The sequence below is a fragment of the Protopterus annectens genome, chromosome 14.part0 (assembly GCF_019279795.1).
Source record: "Protopterus annectens isolate FY-2018-M chromosome 14.part0, PAN1.0, whole genome shotgun sequence".
NCBI classification, from domain to species: Eukaryota; Metazoa; Chordata; order Ceratodontiformes; family Protopteridae; genus Protopterus; species Protopterus annectens.
The window spans coordinates 364,331,621-364,359,121 of record NC_056748.1 but is presented as its reverse complement, the minus strand read 5'-3'; the positions used below and the strand labels follow the sequence as shown (position 1 = coordinate 364,359,121).

Here is a 27,501-nt window from a genome sequence, read left to right as displayed (position 1 = left end):
TCCACCAGACACTCCACAATCAGCTGTTCTAAGGCCCTTAACAAAGGGTGTCCAATTATACTGTGTAATATTAATACTAATACAAATGGTACTAGTTCACCAAGATGGCTAGACCTTCTGGAGTGGTCCACACAGTGTCACCAAATAAATATAACTACTCTCAAAGGTTATATACTTTCTACAAGGACCAGCCACAATAAAAGTTTAAATATATTTAACAATAAATAAAAGAACACGAAAATATTGAATATATAGTCACAGTAAATCACAGAGTTCAAATCACAGAAAATGTTGAAATTAGCATTGATGGACAGACTTGTACAAGTAAAGAAAAACACTCTCTGAACTAAGCTTCACTATATTCCTGACTGAGTCTAAAACAATTACTGTTCCCTAGTTAACTTACTACCGCAGGGCAAGATGCTGTGGGTGAGGGTCTTTCTAGTCAGGCTTCCCAAACAAAATACTCTATACTCTGAGATTTCTCTTTGTAATATCTAAAATATAATTTCCAAGCAGGCTGGCAGAATGACCTCACCTGGTCAGCTGACTGTAGGTTCTCACAGTATCCCTCTTTGAAGCTGATACAGGAATTTAGCACAGATGGCAACAATACACATCCAAATATTTATGACAGTGCCTAGGGCCTCCCGTCTTTTCACTGAGCTAATAAACAAAGGCTCTAACCCAGATCTAGCATCTTCAGTCCTATTCAGCACTGTGGGATGCTGTTTTAATGGTTTAACTGCTTATTTACATTTCCCTTATTTTTCTTAAAGTTAACTTTTGCTGTCCTGGTGTTCTGTGTTAAAACATATACATTTAATTCAGTTGCAGTAATACATATGCATTTCTTTTCATTTCAGTAGGGTGCACTGTTGATACATTTTAACACAAACAAACCTCTCAAATACATTTTCAGTACAAGCATCTGTACAAATCAGCTTGATATAAAATAACATGCAGTTGTAATACATTTGTAACACAAGCATCGTGTATAAATCAATTTGATATTCACAGGACATATCATTCTTTACAAAACTTGAACTGGCTATGCTGGCACTTTCCCATACCATCACATGCATTTTCATTCCCATGGTTGGGAATGTTCTGTATGCATTTCCACTTTCCACTGATATCCAGTGTCATTCTGAAGATTCAGAAGGACTCTCCCAAAATTACTATAGTGACTTCCTTCTTATGGAATTGGCCAGAGGCAACTACCACAAGCTTCCTCACAGACTGGATCTATTCACACAAGGTTGGGAGTTCGATATACCTCAGTTTCAAACAACTTTAACAGATTGCCTGGATTATTCAGTTATAATATCTTTTAGGCACCTTTTTCATGAGGCATTGTGTACTAAAGGAGAAAATAAATCCTGTTAATAGAAAACTTTGTTAACCAATTGAGAAAATGTAGTGCTTGGTGCATCACCTTTAATCATAGCCCTATCCAGGATTATTACCTGTGGTTCTCAAACAACTGTTTGAGTTACTGTCATAGCTGGTTTACTCCTTTGACAAGGGGTATTTATCAATCATTTCAGCATGTCTGCCCATGGATCCTCTTGTTCATTTCAGACTTGACTCAAGTTGTTCTACAAATAGGTTTTCTGTTGGTATGTAAGGTCACCTGTTTTTCAGGTGACAATTAGAATTTTTACTTTTTGCTAGGAAAGTTATTTTCTACATTTGAACTAGCTGTTCAGTGTGGCTTTGGTTCACTTTTTGATAGAGTAACTGGTTTACTGCTCTTATATATGCAAGAGAGTATCTAAGTTATAGCTATTCATGGTGGGATAACCTTTTTGCATTTCCACACATATAGGGTTATTTGTAAAAAAAAAAAAAAAAAAAAGAACAAAAAAAATCCCATATATGCCTTTACTAATTTGAGTGTACCTTCAGTCTAGCTATCTTTCTCTCTCACTGCCTTCAGAATTTGAATGACAAGGAGAAGTGATTATATATAGTTTGTCATGCTTTTGCACATCTGGTATTATCTTGTCAGTTTTAAATTCTTTAGGAAAGCTATATAGGGTCATAGGAGATTATTAGGTGAACGGCTTAAGAGCCCTTCCAAGCCTAGCCAATGTAACCCAAATTTATCCAATATATGGCCCCTAAGGGCAAGAGAATGGCCTGGGTTTGTGGCCATGCCTTAATTATTAATAAACGACAAAAGGAAGATGCAAAATCAGAGCTAGTAAAAAACAAAATGCACTCAAGTCTCAGCACAGTAGCCAGTAATTAGGGCTAGTAACCAGATATTCCAAACACCATAGAAGCATTATTCCAGATGCAACTCAGGTTTAATAAAAAATCAAATCGCAACAAGGAAGCAATACGTAGCGGAAATGAGAATTCCACGTTTCGTCCAAAACTTCATCAGATAACCAGGCACATGTAAATTACAATTATATACCCTAATTAAAGTTCAAAATAACCAATGAAATTACAAGAGTAATGAATAATTCATTATGAAACTACCTCCAACAAAAATGTCACAGTGTAAACATTTAAAATGTGTAAGGGAATAAATATTGATACGTAAAATACTTCTAATACATTTTAAATATTCTCTGAATAACATTTTTAAAAACATTACAATTAAAATCCATTTTATTAAAATAATTTAATAATGAATAATAAATGAAATCAAATCCATATTGTGTTGTTGTACTGCCCTCTAGTGGTGTAAACTAAAATCTCAAATAAAAATAACTAACATCTTATATTTAACTATTCGTGTGTGTGTTCCTTAATTGCCTTAATTATCTTACAGACTGCCCCTGTCCATAAGGGACATAGGCACTACACTGGGTGTGAATTTGGGATTCACTATTCATTGATCCAAACTGTGTTTGAAGAGGACCAGGGAAGTGGTCTCCTTAATGTGAATAGGAAGCATGTTACAAAGAAGGGGCAATCTCTGAGACATATATCTGTCTCTCCAGCATGTTTTGTTTGAGTCGCAAAGTAAGTTTAGATCCTTAGATCAGGTGACCCCTTGTGCTGTTTGACTTGTGGATGTGTAGCTGCTCCATCAGGGCTGGATTTGTAAGTGCATTGTAGATCAAGCATAGGTAATCCCTTTATAGTTGGTAAGAGATGGAGTAAAGGGATAAGGCTTTTAGTCTACCCACATAGGACATATTGTTTACACCCTGCATTTTCTTTGTGAGGAACTTCTGAGGTCACTCCAGTTGCTGTAAGTGCCTAGTCAAGTACATGCCAAAAGGCACATTTTACTCTATTATTTGTCTAATGAAGGCTGAGTACAGCAGGACTATAATTTACTTGGATCTGGATGCCATAGCTTCACTTATAAGTTGTGCCACATAGAAGGACTTTCTCACCACTGTGGGCACATGGCAGTCAAAATTCAAGCTAATCTATCTGTGTACCTAGTTCTCCCATCTCTGAGTCTACTGTTAGATGTCTGCTATTGATATTGTAATTTGCAGAGGTATTTGACTTCCCAAAGGGTATGATAATGTGTTTTTTTCACATTTAGTTTTAGGCCATGGTTCTGGCGCCAATCATTTGTCTGATCTAGACCCTACTGAAGGATGTCTACATCACTGGGGGATTCAGTTATTGCCCCCAGTTTGCTGCATTGGCAGACTTTGTCATCCAGAGACCTTCCACATTAACCCTGACTTCAAAGAGGTATATTCCAAACAGGAGTGGTCCCAGTACTGAGCCCTGTGGTACACCACTAATAACTGGCCTCTCACTGGATCTGAATTCACCCCCCCCCCCCTTTAACCATGTGTTCTGTCCATGATCCAACTGGCTATCCATCTGGTGACATAGGGATTTAAGTCCAATTTTGTCAGTTTACTTATAATATCTGAGTGGGGAATGCCTTGGCCAGATCGAGGTAGGCAGTATGCGGAATTCCTAGTATCAGACTGGAAAACCTGTGGCAATTCAGACAATGCCTTACTGCAGCTTTTCTTGTTATTCCCACCATGGTAAAACATTTCTAGGTAGGATTAGGGCACATTCTAAAAGAGCCTTGTTTTCTTTGATGGCATATTAGAAAGGAGTGTACCCCAAAAGCATTCTGGAGGTAACCACATTGTTCTAAGTACATACCTTCACAAAGCATTTCATATTGGACTCCATTTACAGATCCAGAACTGGCCTTGCTAGGATCATTCCCAGGGTCTGCTGGACCCTAATCTTTCCTCCTTCCAGCTTAGATAAGCTTTTGATAATCAATCCAAATAGCCAAAGCCATCTGCAGTGTGAGAATGATGAACATAGTACAGTTGTGTAAGTTGCACTTAACATAATATTAGATGTTTGAATTCCTTATTGCTGCAGTAGCCACACCCATCCTCCTTTTACTGTATACAGTTGTTGAGATAAAACATCATATATTTATATATTTTTGGGGTTTCAGGATAAGTAAGCTTTCTCTTTTTGTTTGGGCAGGAAAGTCCCAAAGTTACCTACACTTTGACTGGCTAGCTCCTTGGAAGGAAATCAGCAGTCATTGTAGGTGTGGGAGGGAGCCAAAGCTTTTTGAAGACTGCCTGATTGCTGTATCCTAGATAGAATACAACTGAAATAGTCAAAGGCTGCTGCAGCAGTGCAGAATTTGAACATCTATTATTCTGGTAAGTGCAACTTACACAAGTGTACTTTCTTAATATAACAAAAGCAATTGCATTGACATAAGGTATAAAAAACATTTTTTCATTCTTACCAGCTTCAGTAAATGCATTACTCATGCTAGCAGAAAATATTACTGGTCTTGTACACTAGCTTACAGCCTGTTGTTGTCAGAGAATTCATCACCGAATCAGTAAAATGTTTTGGGAAAACTAATTCGTGGCATAGACTTGTGTCCAGAAAATGTCAATCTGATGTTAGGTCCTGTGCCTCGGTTTTCCTTTCCATTAGTCAGATTTTGGTATCTTTTTTCTAATGTTCTCTTATTCCAGGATAACTACATGACTATGTACATGCTATTATGCATTCCACTGAGTCACATGGCAGCTATATACTCTAGTCCCCAATGCCTGTTAGTGCTTTTATCTCTGCTAGTACAGTCTGGATATCTAGCCTTGATAAAACAGTGCAGTTCCTGCATTTCCATGCCCTTTTGTTGGGTGACCAAATTAAGATTTATTTTTTAAAACCTGTCAATGTTGGTCATGAAATAATGGCATATAGCAACTTACTTGATTGTCTTGAAGGATTCTTCCTTCATCTGGAGGCCAGGCCATTACCTCCGCACCCTGAGCCCCACTTGGAAGACTACCTTAGGCCCTTTCTTCTCACTGTTAAGTCTGTGGCCTCAGCCATATCCCAGGTGTTATAAGGACAGGGATTATCCTCTGTGCAAATTTTAGCCTGTCATAGTCCCCCTTTTCAGGGAGGGACTTGAGGTGTTACCCCCTCACCCCAGTTTCCATCCTGTCCTTCTACTAGTTGATTGCTTAGCCCTGAGTCCATCTGGCCTCATCACAGGGACTGGGATCTTTGAATCATCCTGTCTTGGGTTTGGAGTAATTGGGACCAAAGCTTTTCACCGGGGCCTCCTCCTCTATCTTACCAGGGCCTGTGACTTGAGCTTGGGAGTTTGGGCAAAGGTATAGCTGTTTTCAAATGCTAGAGTCGTGGGTACGGGTGCAGGATTTCACTCTTTGGGATCTTGGCAGGATGCTTGCATCAGGTCTTTCCACACTGCGCATCATCTCAGTCATGTATACTGTCATGTCCTGGACCTTGTTTACCTGACACCCCGTAAGTGCCAGTTACCAACTGGTCCCCATATTCACATATGCCTGTTTATAATTCTGCTGTGGGAGCAAAGGAAAGGAGCAGATGTTCTTCGTGTTTCATTGTTATAGTCATCACATTTGGGTTATCCCTGCCAGGGTAGCCCTCAGTCAGCCCAAATACCAGAGGCTTAGTATTTCTACATCGGTTGCGGTTGCTCCAGGACTGATGTCAGGTCATCAGTAGTATAAAATAAGGCAGCCGATGCCATTACATCAGTCTTTCTTGCCAAGGAGCCCGAACCAGAAGCAGTTTGCATGAGTGCTGGTCGGCCACTACCTGAATTTTCATTTTCCAAATTGAAGTTGAAGTCTTCTAAAGCTAAGTACCCCGTTGGAATATTTTTTTCTTGATCTAACTAATGTCAGAAAAAGTTAACAATTGTTTCGCCTGTGGAAAGCAAATACCACACCGAGACTTTCATTCTTACTGTGTCACTTGCTTAGGCCCAGACCACAACGTCCTCCACTGCCGCTTTTGTGCTTTGTTCAATGCCAGAACTGTACATCATCGAGCCCTTATTGTAGCTAGATATTTTTGGTCTCAGTCCTCGAATTCCGATATGGCTTCGGTAAGCCATCTGACAGCAGATCTTCCAAAAAAACATAAGGATAAAGACAGAGACAGGACCACACAGGACAAACCTACAGATGAGACGCTTCCGTTACGCTAGTCATCAGTTCTCCAGTCCTCAGTGAGGTGCTTTCGCAGCCCCTGATGCCCACTTCTGTGGATTCGCAGGCCACTACTGAGACCCTTTTGGAGTCCGGTATGACGCGAGACTGTTCATCGACTAAGGATCCTGCGGATGTCTCTACCTTGGATAGGTCCGGAGCCGCTGAGCAGGCACCAGGTTCTGAGGAAGTACTTTGCACTACCGATTCTTGACACAGACTGACGACTTCTTTTGCGTCTACAGTTCTTTTGAAAACTACCGAGTTTCTAAGGCCCAGGGTATGAACCATATCCAAGAAACTGATGACCCAATCTCAGGCACCTGCTTTCTTGCCTCAGTCTCAAATGCTTAAAATGGCAGAAGACCTTATAATGCTGATCAGGGGAAGCCAAACTACCCCTTCCAAAACAAAAAAGATCTGCCCCCAGTAGTTTTATCTGAACAGGAGTCCAATGACTCTGATGCATCTGAATATGAAGACATGCAACCCCTCTCTGCTTATGAGGATTCTGATGCAGAAGAATCCATTCTTTCAGCCTCTCCACCCAAGGACTTTTCCTTTGGTGAAAACCTACATACTTTAAGGGAGCATTTCCAATGGGAATGTCAGGACTACCCTCAGTCTAAAAAGAGACTCAGGGAATTCTTATATCTTCCACAGCACAGACCTCTGGCCATTCCTCCTGTCCTTGCTGTTGTGGATGATGTTTTTATGGAATCCAGTTTGACTCCTGACACCCTCCCTCCTGTTCACAGGAAACCTGACGGCTACTACAGAGTCCCTGACTCTCACAAATTTCTTTTCAAAAATCCTACTGCTGACCCTGAGGTTATTTCTCAAGGGCCTAAAGGAATTAAAGCAACTTCTGCTAAGAATCTCACCCCTCAGATAGGGATTCCTGAGCATTAGACAGATGGGGTAAAAAAGTATACACCTCTGCTACTCTCGCTATTAGAGCACTAAATTGTCAGTTTCATATGCTAAAATTTCAGCAACATACCATGGAACTCCTCAAACAAACAAATATCATCTTTTCCTGCTTGTGCAGAAAATAGAGTTACAAGAGTTAATGCATTCTGCAAGTCAAGTAACTAAGAACACCTTACAATGTGGTTTTGACACCCTAGATGCATCTTGAAGGGCAGCCATCACTAGTTCTGTCCTTAGAAGGCATGCTTGGCTTAAGGAACAGCCCTTGCCAAACCATGTCAAATCCAAATTATTGGATGCACCCTTGCACGAAGACAACTTATTTAGCACCAAAGCAGAGGAGGTCTTAAAAAAGATGGAAGAAAAAGCTAAATCTATGCAGACAGTTATGGACTTCCTGCAGGTCCAGCCACCCAGGTTCAGTAGGCATTGCCCCTCCAAGCACTGGTCCTTTCCTGCCCCCTCCAGGTCAACTCAGGCCAGACCCTGGGGAAACAGCCCCCCCCCCCAGACAGCAGCCCCAGGGAATGCAGAGATCTAAGCAATGGAATTCCTCCTCTTCAAAACCAGGGAGTGCTAAGCCACCCCCTCATGGTAAGAACTGACAATGACTTTCCACTTCCACCTCTTCCCTCTGCCCACCTGCACTTGCCCCTAGGAGGAAAACTCTCCTTACACACAAGCACCTGGGCCACCATTACCAATGACCACTGGGTCCTCAACATAGTATCCCAGGGATACAGATTTTATTTCCACACCCTACCAACCCCAAAAGGGTTCCCAGATCTTTCCCCAAACCAGTGGGCAGAGGCCAAAAAGCAAGTCCTTTCCATGCTCTCTATGAGGGCAATAGAGCATGTTCCTGCAGAACAGATAGGCCAAGGTTTCTACTCCAGACTCTTCCTGGTACCCAGAAAAGAGGGTACCTAGTACCCCATCCATTGATCTATCCATTCTAAACACCTTTCTGGTGATACCAAAATTCAAAATGTTCACCCTCCAGCAACTACTACCTATGCTCTCCAAGGATGCTTGGTTAGCCACCCTAGACCTAAAAGAGGCCTACCTACACATCCCAATCAGGGAATCATGCAGGAAATATCTATGTTTTAGAGCAGGGTCTCTGCACTTTCAGTTCTTTGTGCTTTCCCTTGGCTTATCCACTGCTCCCAGAGTATTCACAAAATGTTTTGCTGCCGCTATTGCTTTTTGCAGGCAAAGAAATATTCAAATTTACTCATACTTAGATGACTGCCTAATTCAGGCAGACATTCAGGAAAAGCTGCTCAAGCACCTGGCCTTTGTAAAGGACCTTCTGAACTCCCTAGGGTATACTATCAATGAAAAGAAATCCAAATAGTACCCGCCCAACAAATTATATTCCTGCGAGCAAGCCTGGACACAGCATCCCAGATGGCATTCCTTACATCGGAGAAGAAAACCTACCTGACAGCCTACTTCTCTCAGCTAGCCACCAGACCCCAGTTATCCGCAAGGAAAATCCTGCAAGCTCTGGGGTTCATGGCTTCTTGCATTCTACTCATTCCATATGCCAGACTGCATATGAGGAAACTACAACGGTATCTAAAAAGCCTTTGGTCTCAACACTGTCAAGACCTGGAAACTCTAATACCAATAATACCTTGTCTAAGGAAAGATTTTCTTTGGTGGGCAGCAGCATGCTACCACAACAAGGGACTACCCTTCTCACAACCCACGCCGCCCAGACCCTCACCACAGATGCATCAGACTATGCCTGGGGTGCACACCTGGACAGCAGGTACATACAGGGCCAATGGAGCCCACATCAACCAAAAAGAGATATTAGCTTTCCAGCATGCACTGACGGCTTTCAGACCCCTACTCTCCCCAGGAGCTCTACTGATCAAAACAGACAACAGCACTGTGATGTGGTATATCAACAAGCAGGGAGGGACTCACTCGTACCCTCTGTGCAGGCTGTCCATGACCCTTTGGCACACGGCCTCAGCCATGCAACTACACCTGTTAGCACAATTTCTACCAGGCTCTCTAAACTCTCTGGCAGACAATTTGAGCAGAAATCTTCTGGACTCACATGAGTGGCTGCTAGACCAAAGAAATTTCACCCTTGTAAATCAGAAATGGGGCACCCTGAAGGTTGAAGGTCGACCTCTTTGCTTCCCACTCCATCTCCATTCATCAGCTCAGCAAGTTCTGCACCAGGGAGCCTCATTGCAAGGCCTGGAAGGTAGATGCACTATCCTTCAGGTGGGTCAACCTCTCGGTCTTTGCATTTCTCCCATTACCGCTCATTACAAGGGTATTGCTCAAAATACGTGATGAAAAAGTGACAAAGGAGGAAAAACTGAGGACAATCCTGATTGCCCCAGACTGGCCTCACCAGCATTGGTACCCACTGCTGCACAGCCTGTCACCTTTGGCGCCATGGCATCTCCCTCAGATCCCAACACTCCTGACCCAGAGGGAAGGAGAATTCATGCATCCCCAATTGCAGACCCTCAATCTGGCAGCCTGGCTTATTCCATGGCCACTGCACAAGCTGCCAATCTCAGCAAACAAGTTCTAGATGTTATATGTGAGGCCAGACGCCCTAGCACTAGAAAGTCTTGTGCTGACAGACGGAAAAGGTTTTGCACCTGGATACAGGCTAAGGGAGCTGGGATGGCACAGCCCTCCCTACCTCTCATCCTGGGTTACTTTACTGACCTACTACACAGGGATCCATCCTTTTCTTCTATTAAAATTCATGCCTCTGCTATGTCTGCTTATTTCAGCACAGAGCCACCTCTTTTCTCACACCCTCTCATCAAACAGTTCCTAAGAGGGGCTAACAACTTGAGGCCACCCAGAAGAGCACCTACCCCAGCTTGGGATCTAAACTTTGTGTTGGAAAAGCTCACTCTGCCCCCCTTTGAACCAGCAGCTTCAGCAGAGTTAAAGTTTCTCTCATGGAAAACAACCTTGCTTCTGGCCATCACTTCATCAAGAAGAGTATCCTAGCTACAAGCACTAATGGCTGTAAAGTCCTTCATCATTTTCCATGCTGACAGGGTATCCCTCAGGACTAACCCATCCTTCATGCCAAAAGTGGTGTCCTGTGTGGCTCTCAACCAATCCATTCATTTGCCTACCTTTTTCCCTAACCCACAAAACAAGGGGGAAAGGATACTGCACTCTCTAGACGTGAACAGACAGCTCAAATTCTATCTAGACAGGACTAAATAATTTAGAAAGACTGATCAATTGTTAGTCAGCTTTGCTGCAGGAGCAGAGGGCAAAGCCATATACAAACAAACCATTTCAAAATGGATAGCACACTGCATCCATTTCTGCTAGAAGCAACATGGGAAACCTCCCCCAAGGGGGTCAGGACACATTCTACCAGAGCAACCTCCACCTCTACAGCTTTCCTCAGAGGGGTCCCCACCAGGGACATCCTGGAGGCTGCAACATGGACATCAGTTCATACCTTCACCAAGCATTTACCACCTGCCTATCTTCTCCAAATCCAGAGCAGGCTTTTCCACCGCAGTCTTGCAGGGCATCCTAGCCAGCCCTCAGTCTTCCTGACTTGCCTCCACCCTTTTCTTTACTTTTGGGAATCAATCCACAATGCGATGACTGCAACAGTGAAACACGAAGAACATAGTACAGTTGTGACACTTACCATAAATGTAGATGTTTGAGTGTATTCACTGTTGCAGTCCTGGTTTCCCTCCTTCCATCCCCCTTGTCTCTCTGTCTCTGTCTCTCTCTCTCTCTTTCTCCGTACAAGGAACTTTTGGTATTTACTTTCTACTTGTGGTGTTCTCCCACCATAACCTAGTTCCCTCTTGGGGGCTCCTGACAGGGCAAGAAAAACTGATGTAATGGCGTCGGCTGCCTTATTTTATACTACTGATGACCTGACGTCAGTTCTGGAGCGACGGCAACCGACACAGAAGTACTAAGCCTCTGGAATTCGGGTCGACTGGGCGCTACCCTGGCAGGGATAACCCAAATGTGATGACTGCAACAGTAAATACACTCGAACAGCTACATTTATGATAAGTGTACACAACTGTACTTTCTCAATCTTTATATGGCTTCTCTTGGGGCCAGAGGATGTAGTCTTCATTTAGAGGCAATGTAGTCCTTATATAATGTCCTTTTCATTTGTAGACAGTACTCGTTAGGTTTTGGGAGGTCCCTTCCTCATTCTGTTTGCAACATGTCTATTTAGATATTGAGGAGGATCAAAAGGAACCATTAGCATAAGACACAGCTTCTGCTGGGCTTCTCTTCCTTACTGCAGGTTAGATCATGTTTTGAGTCCTCTTTTTCTCTTCCTAACCTGGGTCTGATGAGGTCTTGGTATGACAAGTGTGTTTTCATCCTGATTTATTGGGGAGAGAAGTCCTACTGGGGAAAGATTAGTGGAGGTGTCTTCCTTGTATCCTTCTGTAACCATCCCCTCCATTCCTTTTGGAGTTATCCTTCCAATAACAAAGCTAAATGATTTTAGCTGTATGGGTAATTCTCTATATTCTGGGTACCAGTCTCATTGGGGGTAGCATTTCTGTCTCTATCCATAGGAAATGGGAACCCCCCTTCCTTCTTTTCATTACCTGTTTAGTTTTGCAGACACTCTGGTTGTTGGGAAGGCAATGAGCTGCCGGGGGCTTTATTCTAGGTGGAAACTGAATGGCCTTTCCCTCTGTTGGTGGGGGGGGGGTCAGTGTTTATGCAGGTCCTCTGGTCAGGGGTGATCAGATTTCATATGGACCTTGCCCCACTAGCTTCCTTCTCCTCCATGGGTATTAGGGCTTCCCTACTCTGCAGTAGGTCAGGGGATTGGAAGCAGGGAACTGTCTTGTGAAGTCTTTCCTGGGCTTTGGGTTGTGATCCTCTTCAATGGGAATTCTACTAGTTTCAGTACGATCCTTCCCATCTCATGCCTCCCCCATCTTCTTGTGATAGCTAAGAGGTTTTGCTGTACTGATAAAGGGGTGGCTGCTTGTTGTCCACCTTCTTTGTCCCTGAACATTGGAGCACTGGACAAGGAATAGACCACCCTGGAAAAAGGTGGTCAGAGAGGAGACATTCAGCTTCCCCAGTAGTAATTGCCTGCATGCACATCTCTCTCTTATACATGTCCTTTTTTTTGGGGGGGGGGCATAAATATAAATGAATGTTAAGCTCTCACTTAAAATATTAATTGAACTGTTCATATTAAATGCTGTTCATAGCTATTTATGGCAGCCCATTATTAATTTTGTCAGAAAGACTTTAAAACATCCATTCCTAAAAAGGCATTTAGGATTATGTATGATCTAGGCACTCCACACATTTGATGATCATTTTAAACTGCTACTTTTAACCTTTTGTGGTGGTTGTTTCATCTTCATCTAGAGGCAATGCTGACTGTGGTGCTGAGGTCAGATATGAGTGTTTATCTAGACAACAATGTTAGAATTTTTTTGAATATTGTTATTAAATGTCACTCGTCCAGTCAGGATAAAATAGATGGGTTTTTGTTGGTTCTGTTCAAGCACTTTTTTATGTATAAACACATCAGGATTGAGGCTTAATAGCTTTAACTTGGATAACCGTATAAACAAACTAGCTATTACAGTCATACATGCTCACTCTCTGGCTGCACTCTCAAAATGGCACTAAAGCTAGCACGTGCTTGCTATTTCTATGCAAGTACCAACCTTGAAACACGTCTTAAAGGTACAACACACACACACACACTACTCTACATTAAACATGGCATTTTTTTTAAGTGACAATAAGACCTTATACAGTAACAGAAAAGGAAACAAACAATACTAACATTTCCTTAAGTATTTTCATGCAGTATACATTTTTCATTCACTCCAGCTTTACATAAAGTATTCAGTTCTTGCCTTCACTTAATTTCACTCCTCCTCCTGAACATTATTTCTCATGTATTGTTACAACACATTAGATTTATGTCTATATAATGTGTTCATTTCATTTTCTAAAAGATCCCATTTCCATTTTTATTGCCTTTGTAATATTTAGTACTTCATTTGCAATTGATGTAGATTTTTGATTTCCATTTTCTAGTAATGCTTTTGTTGCATTCAGTAATATTAAATGTAGTAAGGCCTTTATTTGGGCAATTCAGATCCTATATCCCAGCTCAAAAGAATCATTATTTGATTACAACCAGTTGTCCCCAAGTATGTCTAGCAAAGTATTCTGTGGAGATCTTTTAAAGTCTGCCAACGTGTTACATTCCCAAAAAACACATTCCAAATTACCTTTGTCTTTCCCATCACACCAGCATCATTTGCTTCTACCAGAGGAAAATTTTTCTGAAGTTGGCTTGGGGAATAAAATAACCGGGGCAACACTTCTAAGCAAAAATCTTAAACATTCTGTTTTTGTTTTTGCATACCTGAGAACCATACAGATGTCCATCCATTTTTCCTTTGTGTACTACATTTCCTTTCTCTCTTCCCAATCGTTTCTAGTTTCTTCTGATTCTTATAGTTATCAAGCAGCAGTTTATGTACACTAATAATTATCCTTTTCAATGGCGACTTCTGTTGTAGACTCAACTAAAGAAACTACCAGAGAAAGTATTTCATTTAACAATCTTGTGTCTCTTTCTCTTTAACTTTCATACCTGGGATTGATAGAGTGAAGGCAGTCTCTAAACTGTAGTCCACACTTCTGTGTAGCCTCTTCACACTCACATTTTCTTTTTTGGTTACTTGCTCCTGAAACCTTGGATCTTTTGCTAATTTCCTCCAGTGAATTCCATCTCTTATTGCCTGCTTTCTATAGCCCTGTTTGCAGTCATCCCTATTGGCAAAATCTCCTTTCTCCATTACTATGTTGGCTTATTTCTTAGAATAATTAATGCTATTTTATAAATGCAATATTATGTATAGTGGTGGTTGTTCTCCTTAAGGACCTGCATCCAGAATTCTTTCTCCTTACTTCATGAACTCTCACCATCACCTTCATCATTATCCCTTCCCACATTGATTTATAGCCCTCTGCTTGTGTTAAGTACAGAAGATGTAACCTTGTAACTCTGAAGTACCCCTTCAAGTCAGGTAATCCTAGACCACCTTGTTCTGTGCAGAGTATCAACTTATTTTGCCCTCTTCTCCCCCCAAATAAATTATTTTATCTTTTTACTAATTATGGTCCACAATGCCTCTAGTTGATAAAATTACATCTGAATATAAAATCAGAGGATTAGAAACATTTTCATTACTTGTACCACATTATCTATTTCCATAATCAAGTCCTTCCAGCTCCTCAAATTTTGTATTATCTTTTGTTTAATCTTTTTCCACACATTCTTAACTGGCATAATAGAATCATTGTAATCCTTACACCTAGATACCTTATCTTATCATGCCCCATAAATATTGGTATCTCTGAATCAAGTCATGTGTAGGTACATAGTTTACCACGAAAGCCTTTGTTTTACCTTCATGTATTTTATATCCTGAAAAAACTGAAACTATATCAGAATGTTCCACAAAACCAAAATCTTCTTTTCTGGATTTATCAAGTATAAAATAAAATCACATGTGAATAAAGCTAAAATTTCTTATGTACCATGCTAGCTGTATCCTTAAATTTGTGAGCCCATTATTTTCTTTGCCAATGGCTCTGAATATAAGGCAAATTTTGAAGGGGAACAATGACAACCCTGTCTGGTTCTTCTGTTTAAACACAGGCTACTAGAGAGGAAAACTCGAACATTAATTCTTGCATATCCTCCTAATTAATCCTATTATTCTATGAAGGATTGCAAATGCCTACCATTGCCCCACTCATAAAACCCCATGTTGATTCTATAGAACACCTTCTCTGCAACAAGGCCCACCAAAAATAGCAATGTTTTTACTCTCTGCTTCCCTCTTTATCATCTTTGTTCTATTAATTTTGTCTGATGTTTGCTTCCTCTCAACAAAACCACATTGAGCCACATCTATCAATTTTGGCAACAGCATTACCGTTCTCTTAAATACTATAGACATAAGCACTTTATCATCATAATTTAAAACTGAAATGGGTCTATAGCCGCTGGAGCTGAAGGATCTTTACCCTCATTGAGTAATACAGTGACTGTAGCTTTCATCCAAGATGCTGGCACTTCCCCCTTTAAATATTGATAACAAAACATAGATCTTTATCACTTTCATCCCTCCCAACTTCCAGTCTTCCACAGGAATACTGTCTGTTCCTGGAGTCTTCCCTTTTGATTGAGTATAAATCACATTTTTTTTATCTCTTTCAGGTACTAATTGTTGAGCCTCATCTGTCTCTAAAGTTGCACAATTAATTTTTCCATAAATGTTTCCATTCGGGCCTTTATTTTGTTTCTACATTCTTATATTTTATATAAATTTTCATAAAATGTTTGAACTATCAATATAGGGATCTCTGAATATTACTGTTAATACACACACACACACACACACACACACACACATATATATATATATATATATATATATATATATATATATATATATATATATATAGTCCTTTTTCCATTTTTAAACACCTTTATTAAATTATCATGTAAGACATAGGTAAACAGATTAAGAGAAAAGAAAAATCATATTAGCATTTTCCATTTACAAACATTATACATTGCACATCTTTAATTTCCATGTAACTATCAACAGTTCAACATTACATATATTCCGAAATTCCTGTCTTCCCTTAAACTTCACTCCTCCTCCTGAACATTATTCTGCATTGTTTCCACAATTTCCATTTATTTCTATGTAATTTGTTCCTTCCCTTTTCAAAAGATCACTCTTCCAGTTCTTTTACAATATTCAGTACTTCAAATACAGTATGTTTAGACTTAGATTTCCATTTTTCTACTAATTGCTTTTTTGGCAGCCAACAGAATTAAACATAGTAAGGCTTTACTATGGCTAGGAAATTCAGATATTGTTTTCAACTGAAAAAAATAATAGTTTCTTTAGTTAAAACCATTTATTCACCCAATACTCTGTAGAAAATTAAATGAAATGAAAAATGCAGCCACCAGCAGCCAAGGGTCACCCAGGAGAACAAACTGCAAATGTAGAAACCAAAAACTCCAAGCGACCACCACAGCTAAAAGCATACATAATTTATTAAAAATGTGACAGGATAAGAGCTTTCACACAAAGCGGTTCTTCAGATCCATGTAACAGACAAACATTGCATCCAAGTTTAAATATCTTAGCAATAATAAAACAACCAATAAAAGCTAATCAATAAAACAATTAAGTCACTGATGTAATCTACGTTTCTTAAGAGCAGGTTTTAAAGGCATAGTAGGATTAATTCCTGGTGATTTATCTGTTTGCATTCTTGCTATCCACTGCATTTCAGCTAGCTCTACTCTATTGTTAATGTCACCCCCCCTTATTATCTGATATCAGTTACAGTACTGTAAATTCAAATGTGTGCCCTTCATTATTGGATATGTGCTTAGTTAAAGCATTAAAGAGAGTAAAGCTAATAATAGTCAAAGGGACTATGGAATGTTTAAGTGTGGATTTTGTAAAACCTATAGATTTATAAATGTTACTAAATGTATTTATTTTGAACATATGTGGTATAATTTTTATATTAAAGAAATGTACAACTGCATAACATGTAGATTGGTGTACCTTGCTGTATGTTCTGGTTGCCTTAGTTTTTATGTAGGAATGACCACACATAGTTTAGAGGCTCGTATAAAGGAACATATGTATAGCATTAGAGTTAAGGATTCTAAAAATGCTTTGTTTAAACATTCCAGTAACTGCCCCAAATATAAAAAAGTTTTTATTTTCAGTATTAGAATGCTGTAATACTGACCTAAGATGTGGTTGTATTAAAGAGCAATTGTTAATTCTTGAAGGTAAATGGCAAGTTAAGTTGAATGCCTATATGCCCCCTGGTTTGAATGAAAATGTTAATATAAAATGCTTTTGTTAAAAGCCAAGAGGCGCAAAGTTTTATAGGACTGTCTACTTTATTCAGTTTGTGAGCATTTTAATTGTTTTAAGTAGAGTGTTCTTTAAAATGTTTAAAATGTTAATTAGTTAATTGTTTAATCAGATTTATTTGATGTGTATATAAATGATGATGAAGTTGTTTTTAATTTATTCTGAAGAAGTCTGTTGACGAAGGCATATGAAGCATATTTGGCGCTATTGGTGTGTGTTTCCTGTGCACATTTGTGGCTTTAGTGGTCATAGTGGTGGTGGTAGTGTTTTTGTTTTAGTCCTTTTTTCACCATTTTACAGTTTTTGGAATGTCCCCATAAACATGGGTATTGCTGGACCAATTCATGCTAGGTACATAATTTACAGAAATAGCCTTTGTTTTATCTTTATTAATTTTATATCACTAAAAGACTTGAAACTGTCTCAAGATGTTCCACAACACTGATATGTCCTTTTCTGGTTTTATCAGGCACAGAATATTGTTTGCAAATAAAGCCAGCTTTTCGTGATTTACCATGCCAATTATATCCTTGAATTTCTGAGTCCCTTATTTTCTTTGCCAATGGCTCTAAATATAAAGCAAATAAACAAGAAAGAGGACACTCATGCTTGGCTCTTCCATTCAGACATAACTTGTAAGAAAGACACCCTCCCTCATTAATTTTTGCTTCTGCTCCCTCATTTATCCTCCTCATTATTGTATCAGGGAATGCAAATGCTTCCGTTGCCCCCCTAATCATAAAAATCTCAGTTTACTGTTGATTGCTTTCTCTGCATCAAGACCCACCGACAACAACCGGGATATTTTCTTGTGCTCTGCGTCCCACTGGATTATCATTGTTCTGAGAATGTTTTCAAATATTTGCCTCCCCTCCACAAAACCACAGTGATCCATAAATATCAATTTTGGCAATACCTTTGCAAACCTTTTAGCTGTTATAGATGTGAAAACTTTATAATCATGGTTTAAAATTGAAATGGGCATATGAAGCTGGGTCTGATGGCTGTTTACTGCCTTTAGGTGTTACAGCCACCAGAGCTTTCTTCCAGGATGCTTGTGCTTCCTCTTCTTTTAAAATACTGTGAAACAAAACCTTCCAGACCTTTATCACTCCCTTCCCACAAAGCATTCAAACTTCCACAGGAATACCATCTATTCCTGGAGACTGCTGCAGATTGGTTGCACGTCACTGCATGTACCTCATCTCTTCCTATCTTAACCATTAATTGTTGAGCCTCATCTACCTCTAATTTTGGCATACTTAAAGGGACAATCCCGGGGATTTTTTTTGTTTTGAGTAAGCCTTTGTTTACATTTCATGTTTGCCTTTCTGAGCATGCTCACCTTTGGCTGGGGGGGGGGGGGTGCCTGCAGGAAGTTTCAAAGGTGTTAGCCAAATTCCATCTCAAATTGCCGTTGTACCGACAACATCTCTCCCTGTGAGCCGTTCATTAGTTTAATCTGTGCATTTTACCTATTGAGAAAAGTAGCCTTTCAGGCATTTTGTGATCTGACTGTTGCTGCTACTCTATGAAACACATCAGTAATGCAAGGCTTTTAAAACATTAGTAAACACAGTTTTTTGTTTCTTTCATTTCATATTTTATTCTGTGGTGATTGTAAATCCTGGCCAGCTACAACAATTTTAATGACATGGCTTCTGCCTATAAAAGCATCTGAGTGAGGCAAACAGTAGTGGAAATCACATTTCTCTTTCTTTCATTTCATGTTTTACTGTGTTTTGATTATTGAATACTAGCCTGGTGTAGTGACTTTTTGACCTGCTAGTAATTCCATAAAAAGCAACTGTGTGACAGAAGGTTGGAGCATTAGTAAACACACTCTTCTGTTCCTTTTTCAGCTTCAAGTTTGATATGTACTGATTTCTGATTACTGCTAGACAAGTGCACTATTTTTGAGTGGACTGCTTGTACATCTATAGAAGCATAAGTGATGCAAAGTTTAAATATTTAGTATGCACTCATCTTTTCCTTTCGGTTCATATTTTATTTTTGCTGATTTCCAGCTACTAGCCAAATGTATTTCCTACTGTACATGATACATGTTAGTGAGTTACTACATTGTATTATGTTTTCAACACTTCTTTCTCTTTTAACCTTATATCTATCTGTATGAATCTGTTTCTAGTTCCACTGTTATATGTAAACAAATAACTGAAGTGATACTGTACAGCTTTTGGCATCATTCTAACAGTTTGCAGTACCTAACGTGTGTCTGATTCCTGTTCTGACAGTTAGTTCTGCATGGTAACATTTGAACTGTTTCCATTCCAACTTGACTCACATGATAGCATACCTCTCAACGTCTTAGCACAAAAAAAATCTCTACAAAGCCTAAAATAATGGGGATCAAATGCCCAATAATAAAGACAAATTTTAAATACTGCTCTTATAAACTTAAAAAGTTGCTAGAATAGGATTTCTTAGTGTACATTTTCTAAAGGATATGAAGTCAGAAATTCAAATGCGTGTAATTTAGTAACTTCAATCCTCAGTGATTTGTCAGAAAATCAAAAGTTTATAAGGAACAGACCAAAAATATGAGGCAAACATCTAGACATTCAGGGAAAATCTGGAGAGTTGAGAGGTATGCATGATAGTGATGACAGAGCAAAGGGACAGAAAGTACAGTTGTGTAAAATTTTATAACAGTTGATGTCCTTTTCTTCACTGTTGCAGCATTCGGTACACAACCCGTCACTTGGCCAGTATAAATAAGCTTAAAGAGATCTTGGTTGTGCCGTACTTCACATTTATGGTTCCTGCACAGAACATCTGTCACCCCTGGGATTCTGGATACTGGCAAAGGCTCTTATTGCCCCTATAGTGCCTTTTTTAGGCAAGGTTCAAATGACAAATTCACCACCGTAACTGGAACAGGCAAGCAAAACTGAGGGTAATGCTACTCAATGCTAGAAGTCTAAATCTCAAAATGCACTCACTTGAGGCACTCCTTAAAATGGAGAACATTGATATCTGTGCAGTGACTGAGACCTGGTTTAAGGCTCCAGAGAGCACCCCTGCATTACCAGGCTATAACTCATACCACACTTTTCGGCCATATAACCTGGACCGGAACACCAAAGGCGGAGGTGTGTCTTTATTCATTAAGAATATCCACACCTCCAGGCTAGTTGCTCAGCATAATGCATCCAAGGTTATCCAACTGCAACTAACTCTGGGCAAAACTGCAATCCAAATTGTAGCTTGCTACAGATCACCCACCATGCCCCAGGATTCCCACTCCTCTTTTCTTGATATACTGGAAAATATTAGGGTTCAACCAAACACCCTAATATTGGGCGATTTCAAATACCCCACCCTTAACTGGGAAAACTACTCATGTACCAACTCCTTCACTTAGCGCTTTCTGGAATTCATAAATTCCAGTGCCCTGGATTAATTTATCCACACCCCCACCGGGGGCAACAATATCATAGACCTAGTCATTACCAACATGAGTGACCAGTGCTCCCACACCAGAAGTCAACTCCTCGATGGTCAGATCCGACCATAAGCCAATCACTCTAGATATCCACATCCCACCCCCACCCCCTGTTAAGGAAACCATGGTAAAAGATTTCTCCAAAGCCAGCTTCATGCTTCTTAAGACAGAAGTGATGAATTTCATGACACCCATGCAGATGGACAATACAGTTACGACTGCTGAATACTACACAAATGCACTCTATAAGCACTTACACGAGTGCATGGATCGTGCTATCCCAAACAGAACCAAGACGCTATCCCCAACAAAAAGGAAGCCAATCTGGTGGTCCCCTGCCATAAACAAATTCTACAACAGAAGAAAGAAACTGTTGCAAAAGAGAGTAAAATCCCATGAGTGTAGGATCTCCCTGGTCAGCCTCAGTAAGAAGCTGAGATCCCTTATCAAATCCTTCAAAGCTAGCTACGAAAACAAGATCGCCACTAATTCTAAGAACAACCACAAAGCATTCTATACCTATATCAATAATCTCAATGGCAACACCCAGATCTGCTCTGAGTTACAGCACAATGGTACAAAAATTACAGAAAGACGAACAAAACGCTCTGCCAGTACGGCAATGCAGGGTCGAACCAACTAGTAATCCAAACACCAATGACCAGCATGTAGGTATAAAAGGCAATAAGTCTTGTACATATATAAATAAGTTTTATTCTTCAGACCGGTTTCGGCTCACCAGCCTTCTTCAGTGAATCATAAACACACAAAGAGCAACTTGCTACATACTTAAATAGTCTCCCCCCAAAACATGACATACATAGTCCTGCCCGTAATAAAAGGGCAAGAAACCTACTAAATATAAAATAAATCAAAAAATACACAGGTAAAAGCAGCACTCTCTAAAGCCAAAAACACAGCATTCATGGGACAGGACAACATCCCAGGCTGCGTTTTACATGAACTTCAGAACGAACTGGCTCCCCACCTAAGCACTATGTTCAGTCATAGCCTCATGTCAGACTTTGTGCCCACTGAATGGCATACAGCAACAGTTATCCCACTCCACAAAGGGGGAGCCACCGCTGATCCTGGGAACTACCGCCCTATTAGCCTGACGAGCCTGGTCTGCATGGCCATGGAATGTATCATCATGGAATCCATAAACAAAGACATTGGTAACCTCCAAACTCTGGATCCCACCCAGTTCGGGTTTGTGAAAGGCAGATCATGCCTCCTGAACCTGGTCGACTACTTTGAGGCAGTCACCAAAGTCATAGACGAGGGTAAGGTGGTTCACACAGCCTGTCTTGACCTCACCAAGGCTTTCAACACCATCCCCCATTCTGGAATTATAGCTAAACTCACTAAACTAGGTATAAATCCCTATGTCACAAGATGGGTTGCCAACTGGCTCACTGACAGAATCTACACTGTAACAGTTGCAGACTCCAAATCTGACTTCAAACCAGTGACAAGTGGAGTACCACAGGGTTCAGTCCTGGGACATATGTTTGGTATTGACTTCTCTGAACACAGTAGGCCTCTGGCGAATGAAGTTCACAGAGGACTGCAAACTAGGAGCTATAGTCCAGTCCCCAAATGATGTGGACATCCTACAGAAGGGCCTCACTGAGACAGATGCCTGGTGTCAGAGCCATGGCCTCAAGCTCAGTGCCAAAAAGTACATTGTCATCCCCTTTGGTAAAAACTCTGTACCCATGAACTACCACATTTGGTAAAAACTCTGTACCCATGAATTACCACATAGGCAGCAGTCTTAACGCCGAAAGTGTGATAAGAAACTATGGAACCCAGGTAGACAGTAGTCTCTCCTTTGATAATCACATTGCCATAGTAGTCAGGAAATCCTTCTACGCGGCACACCTCATCACAAAAAGGTTCTCATCCAGGAAAAAAGAGGTAATGTTTCCCCTCTACTCAACACTCATTAGACCCATTATAGAGTACAACGCCCCTTTTGGAATGCACCTCATAAGACATCAGCAGCAGCTGGAAAGGCCACAGAAGTACCTCACAAAGAGGATTGCTGGCCTCAAACAGATGCCCTACACTGACCATCTCAAAAAACTCCAGCTTTACTCTGTAGCATATTGCCTACTCCGAGGTGATCTCTGCCTAACATATAAAGCTATGTCAGACCCAGAGCTGTTGGAAATGCTACACCTAAAGAAATCCCAATCCATCCAAGCTAACACGCTCTAGGGACCTAAACCTTGTCACCACAATAAACAGGACATGCTGGGGGGATAGATTCCTGTACCAGAGACTTCCCATACTCTGGAACAAGCTACCCATCTATGTCAAGCAAAATTCCTCATTAACACTCTTCAAGAAGAATCTTGATGAGTGGATGGGAAATAGGAAATACACCCTGGGGATCACTTCTGTGGCTCTGCTCAACAGGGGCACAGGAAATTATCTTTCTTGGGTTGGCGTAAGCCAGGGAACTTTGTTGGCTAGGGTTACTTAAGCCCTTGGGCTGATAGCCTAGTACCTACCTATGAACATAGAGCATAAAAGGGAATTAAGGCTGCAACTAGCTAGAACTGCATTGCTCCAGAAGAGAACAGTTGTCATAGGACAGATGAGTCCATACACATCCAGAAGGGAAAAAATGCAGAATAAACAAGAGGGGGTTGGAGGGAGGGAGTGAATATTTCAACAGTGAAGAGAAGGACATCTACTGTTATGGTAGGATTTTACACAATTGTACTATGCTAGTCTACATCACTGTTACAGTATTTGATACAGAAGGGAGAGTAAAAAATATCAAGAAACAATGGGAGGTGGAAGGCTGAGAAGAGCCCTCAACAAACCACATAAAATGGTTTCAGCAAAACCTGCTGTGGCTCTAGATACCATATCCAACTTATATAATACCTACTAAAGGTATGCACTGAAGACCAAGTAGCAGCTTCAAGGATGGAATGGTGTTCAGCCCTTTGAAGAAGGCACTAGAAGAAACAACAGCCCTACTTGGAATGAGCTCTAACAAAAGCAGACAAAGATTTTCCATAAAAAGAATAACAAAAAGAAATGGCCTTTGGTATCCTGGAGGCAATGGTTTGTTTAGAATCAGCCAAACCCAAAGATGTGGAATGAAAGGAAACAAAAAATCTGATCAGACTTATGAACAGCCCTAATTTTATCCATCTAGTACCTGAGCTGCCTGTGCAAATCCAAGGTATGCAGGACCCTGCCACTAGCAGACCGAGGAGAAAGGAAAAAGGAAGTTAGTTGTACCGACTGATTTAAGGACAACTCATTGACTACCTTGGGCATGAAAGAAGGATTAGTACAAAGGGACACTCTGTCCATGTAAAAAAAAAAAAAAAAAAAAAAAAAAAGGAATGCCAGTAAGGACCTGGAGCTCAGAAACCCTCCAAACGGAAGTAAGAGCCAGCAACAAAATAGTTTTCCAGGTACAGTGTTGCAAAGAAGCAGAATCTATGGGCTCAAAAGGAGCCTGGGTCAATTTCTCCAAAAACAAAATTAAGGTCCCAAGGAGGAGGAATGTGCTTTCTTGGAGGCCTAATATAAAGGATGCCTTTAAGAAATTGTTTGATCTCAAAATGAGCTGGCAAATGGGCCTTCACAGAAGAATAGGCCAAGCGTGACGTGAGCAACTCACACAAATGAGAGGACCTGAGGGACCCCGCCACTGAAAGAAGGCTCTGGTTACAACTATGCCACTAGACCAAAAATCTCTTCTACCTGGACATATAAGATTTTCTGGTTGAGGGTTTGCCTTGTGTGCTGTAAAACCCTGAGCACATCCTCAGAAAAGAGGTGCCGAAAGGGATCAAAACCCTGTCGCCCACAATGTCAGTTGTAAAGGGGACAAATGGGGATGGATGACAGACCTCTTGTCCTGTGAGGAGATCCAACCAGTGAGGTAACTTGTGATGCTTGCCCCTGGCCAGATGCATTATTTCTGACAGAGTAGTCGGTAATGAATTTTTAAAGTCTGCCAACTCATTGCAGTCCCAAAAATATGTTCCCAGTTATCACTTTCTTCCCAATCACACCTCCAACATTTGCAGTCTATCTGAAGAAACATTCTTTGAGTATTAAAATACTTACACAAACACTTCCAAGCAAAAAATCCTAAATCTTCTAGACTTTTATTATATATTTAGGAGTCTTATACATATCCTCCCCTTGTTTCTTTGTGAACTTTCCAAACTCCTCCGATTCCTATAGTTATAATGCAATATTTTATATGCCTTGCTAATTATACCCCCACATCCCCTGCTAATTATAACTACTAACTGAGATCACATATCCCCATGGAAAGGAAATATTTCCCTACTCAGGGATGTCAGTTTTGCATACCTGTCAAATACCTGTGCGTGTCAAGCAAATGGTGTCGCTGTACTGGTTGTTGGAGCACTTGCCATTCACTCCAGAGCTTAGCACCCATATATATATATATATATATATATATATATATATATATATATATATATGGGTCTACCTGATAACACCGACATGCCAAAACACTGACAACGAAATAACCAACACGAAAAAAATTAAAAATAAAAGTTCAAAAACACAAAACTTCACATGCCTGACAAACCAAAATCCCGACAATCAACAAAACAAATACCTTTCCCAAAAAACACACACACAACACAAGCACACCAAAAACCTTACAAACCTACACTAAACCTTACATACACAACTGTCTATGCACTGACCTTAACCCAAACCCTAACCCTAAGGTCCATCACTATCGCACACTTACCTTACCCGCACCCTAACCCTAACTCACTTAACCCGCCCCTAACCCTCAAGTCCGTCACTATCGCACACTTACCTTACCCACACCCTAACCCTAACTCACTTAACCCGCACCTAAAGCTAAACTCCGTCACTATTGCACACTTACCTGACCCGCACCCTACCCTAACGTCCGTCACTATCACACACTTAACTTACCCACACCCTGACCCTAACATCTGTCCCTATCGCACACTTACCTTAACATGTCTGTGTTCTCAGCTGTCGGTCTTCTTCATTGTCGAAATTTTGGTGTCGTTGTTGGCGATCTGCGATTTTGGCATTTTCAGGTAGACCCATAGATATATATATATATATATATATATATATATATACATGAAAACAGGATCTGTGGAACCTAGTCTGACTTTCCCGGTCAACAAATGTTAAATAAAATAAATAAATAAATATATATATATATATATATATATATATATATATATATATATATATATATATATATAGAGATAGAGAGAGAGAGATAAAATGTCTATATATATGTGTGTGTGTGTGTGTGTGTGTGTATATATATATATATATATATATATATATATGTATGCACACACATACATATATACATACATAGACACACACACACAGAAAGGGGTATATTAAAACAGGAGCGGGCCCAGCAAGGGGCCTTGGGACACACTACTGGTCACTGGTCTCTTGGTGGAGTTGGTGTCACTGATCCTGACTTCTTGGTTCCTATCTTTGAGCCAGCTTGCAATCCAGTGAGTTATGTTGGGATTTATGCCTAGTTATGAGAGTTTGACAATACCTGAGTGGAATATTGTATTGAACGTCTTGGCCAGGTAAAGGTAAGTGGTATGCACTATTTTCTCCTCATCTATAGCCATGGTGACCCTCTCAAAGATGTCAACAGGTTAAGTAGGCAAGGCCTTCCATTAATGAAGCCAAACTGGAATGGGTCCAGTGTCTGTAGTTTGTCAATATCCTTGTTGATCATTTCCTTGATAATTCATTCCATGGCTTTGCATATAAGACTTGTCAGACTGATGGGTCTGTAGTTCCTGGCATGAGCTGATGATCCACCCTTATGAAGAAGGTTGCCTGATGTGGCCTTTGATTCACCTGGCACTTACCCTGTTTTGAGGCAGTAGCTGAAGAGTATTTCATGTAATGCTGTTACGTCATGTTTTATGTTATTTAGTTGGCAACAGGGGATATTGTCAGGGCCCAATGAAGCACTGTTTTTAGCCTCTGTGAGCATCTCCAGGACTTTCTCCCTGTTGATAGCTGAGAGATATGCTACAAGGGATTTCACAGAGGATAGTGGAGGTGAAGTTAGAACTAGATTTATCAACCAGTAGCTTTGCTGTGCCACCTGGGTCAGTGAAGGTTGTGGAATTTACCATCAGTTATGTGCACTGATGAGTATTTATTACCTTTAAGGTTCCTGACATAGCTGAAGAAGGCTTTGTGACTGTCCTTAGCCAGGGAGGCTTTCTTGACCTTATAACTGGTATTGTTAGACTTTGTTAGCCCACTTAGTTTCTTCTTTAAATAAATCACAGGGCTCTTGTCTCGAGTTGCTCTAATTTTGGCCATGACTTTTTTCTTTTGTTATATAGTCTGTTAAAGTGAGGTTTTACCAGTGTGGTTTATTTGTGGTATTAGATCTGGTCTTATCTCTGGCAGCCTTAATGCACCCATTTACATGTTTGTGCAAGGTTTTTGTAAATAATTATGTATAGGTAACTGTGTGCCCTGGGTCTGGGAGAGCAATGAATTTAAACAAATTGTCACTTAATAGGATGTAGTTTGTTTTAGAATAGTTCCTAACATTTCATACGTTCATAGGTGTACAGCAATGATACAT

At 40.4% G+C, this 27,501-nt stretch overlaps 1 protein-coding gene across 2 annotated transcripts in view; it reads left to right on the top strand.

The window, feature by feature from the left end:
* FAM149B1 (family with sequence similarity 149 member B1) overlaps nt 1-27,501 on the top strand; it is a 1,523,608-nt gene that overhangs the window by 1,431,271 nt on the left and 64,836 nt on the right. The window contains exon 14 of one of the 2 annotated variants that reach the window (XM_044056089.1): nt 4,450-4,624. The exons of the other annotated variant lie outside the window; for it this stretch is intronic. Within the exon in view, the coding sequence (XP_043912024.1) occupies nt 4,450-4,568 (119 nt within the window). The 3' untranslated portion in view covers nt 4,569-4,624. Of the gene's footprint in view, nt 1-4,449; nt 4,625-27,501 lie in introns of those variants that run through there. 2 annotated transcript variants of the gene reach the window in all.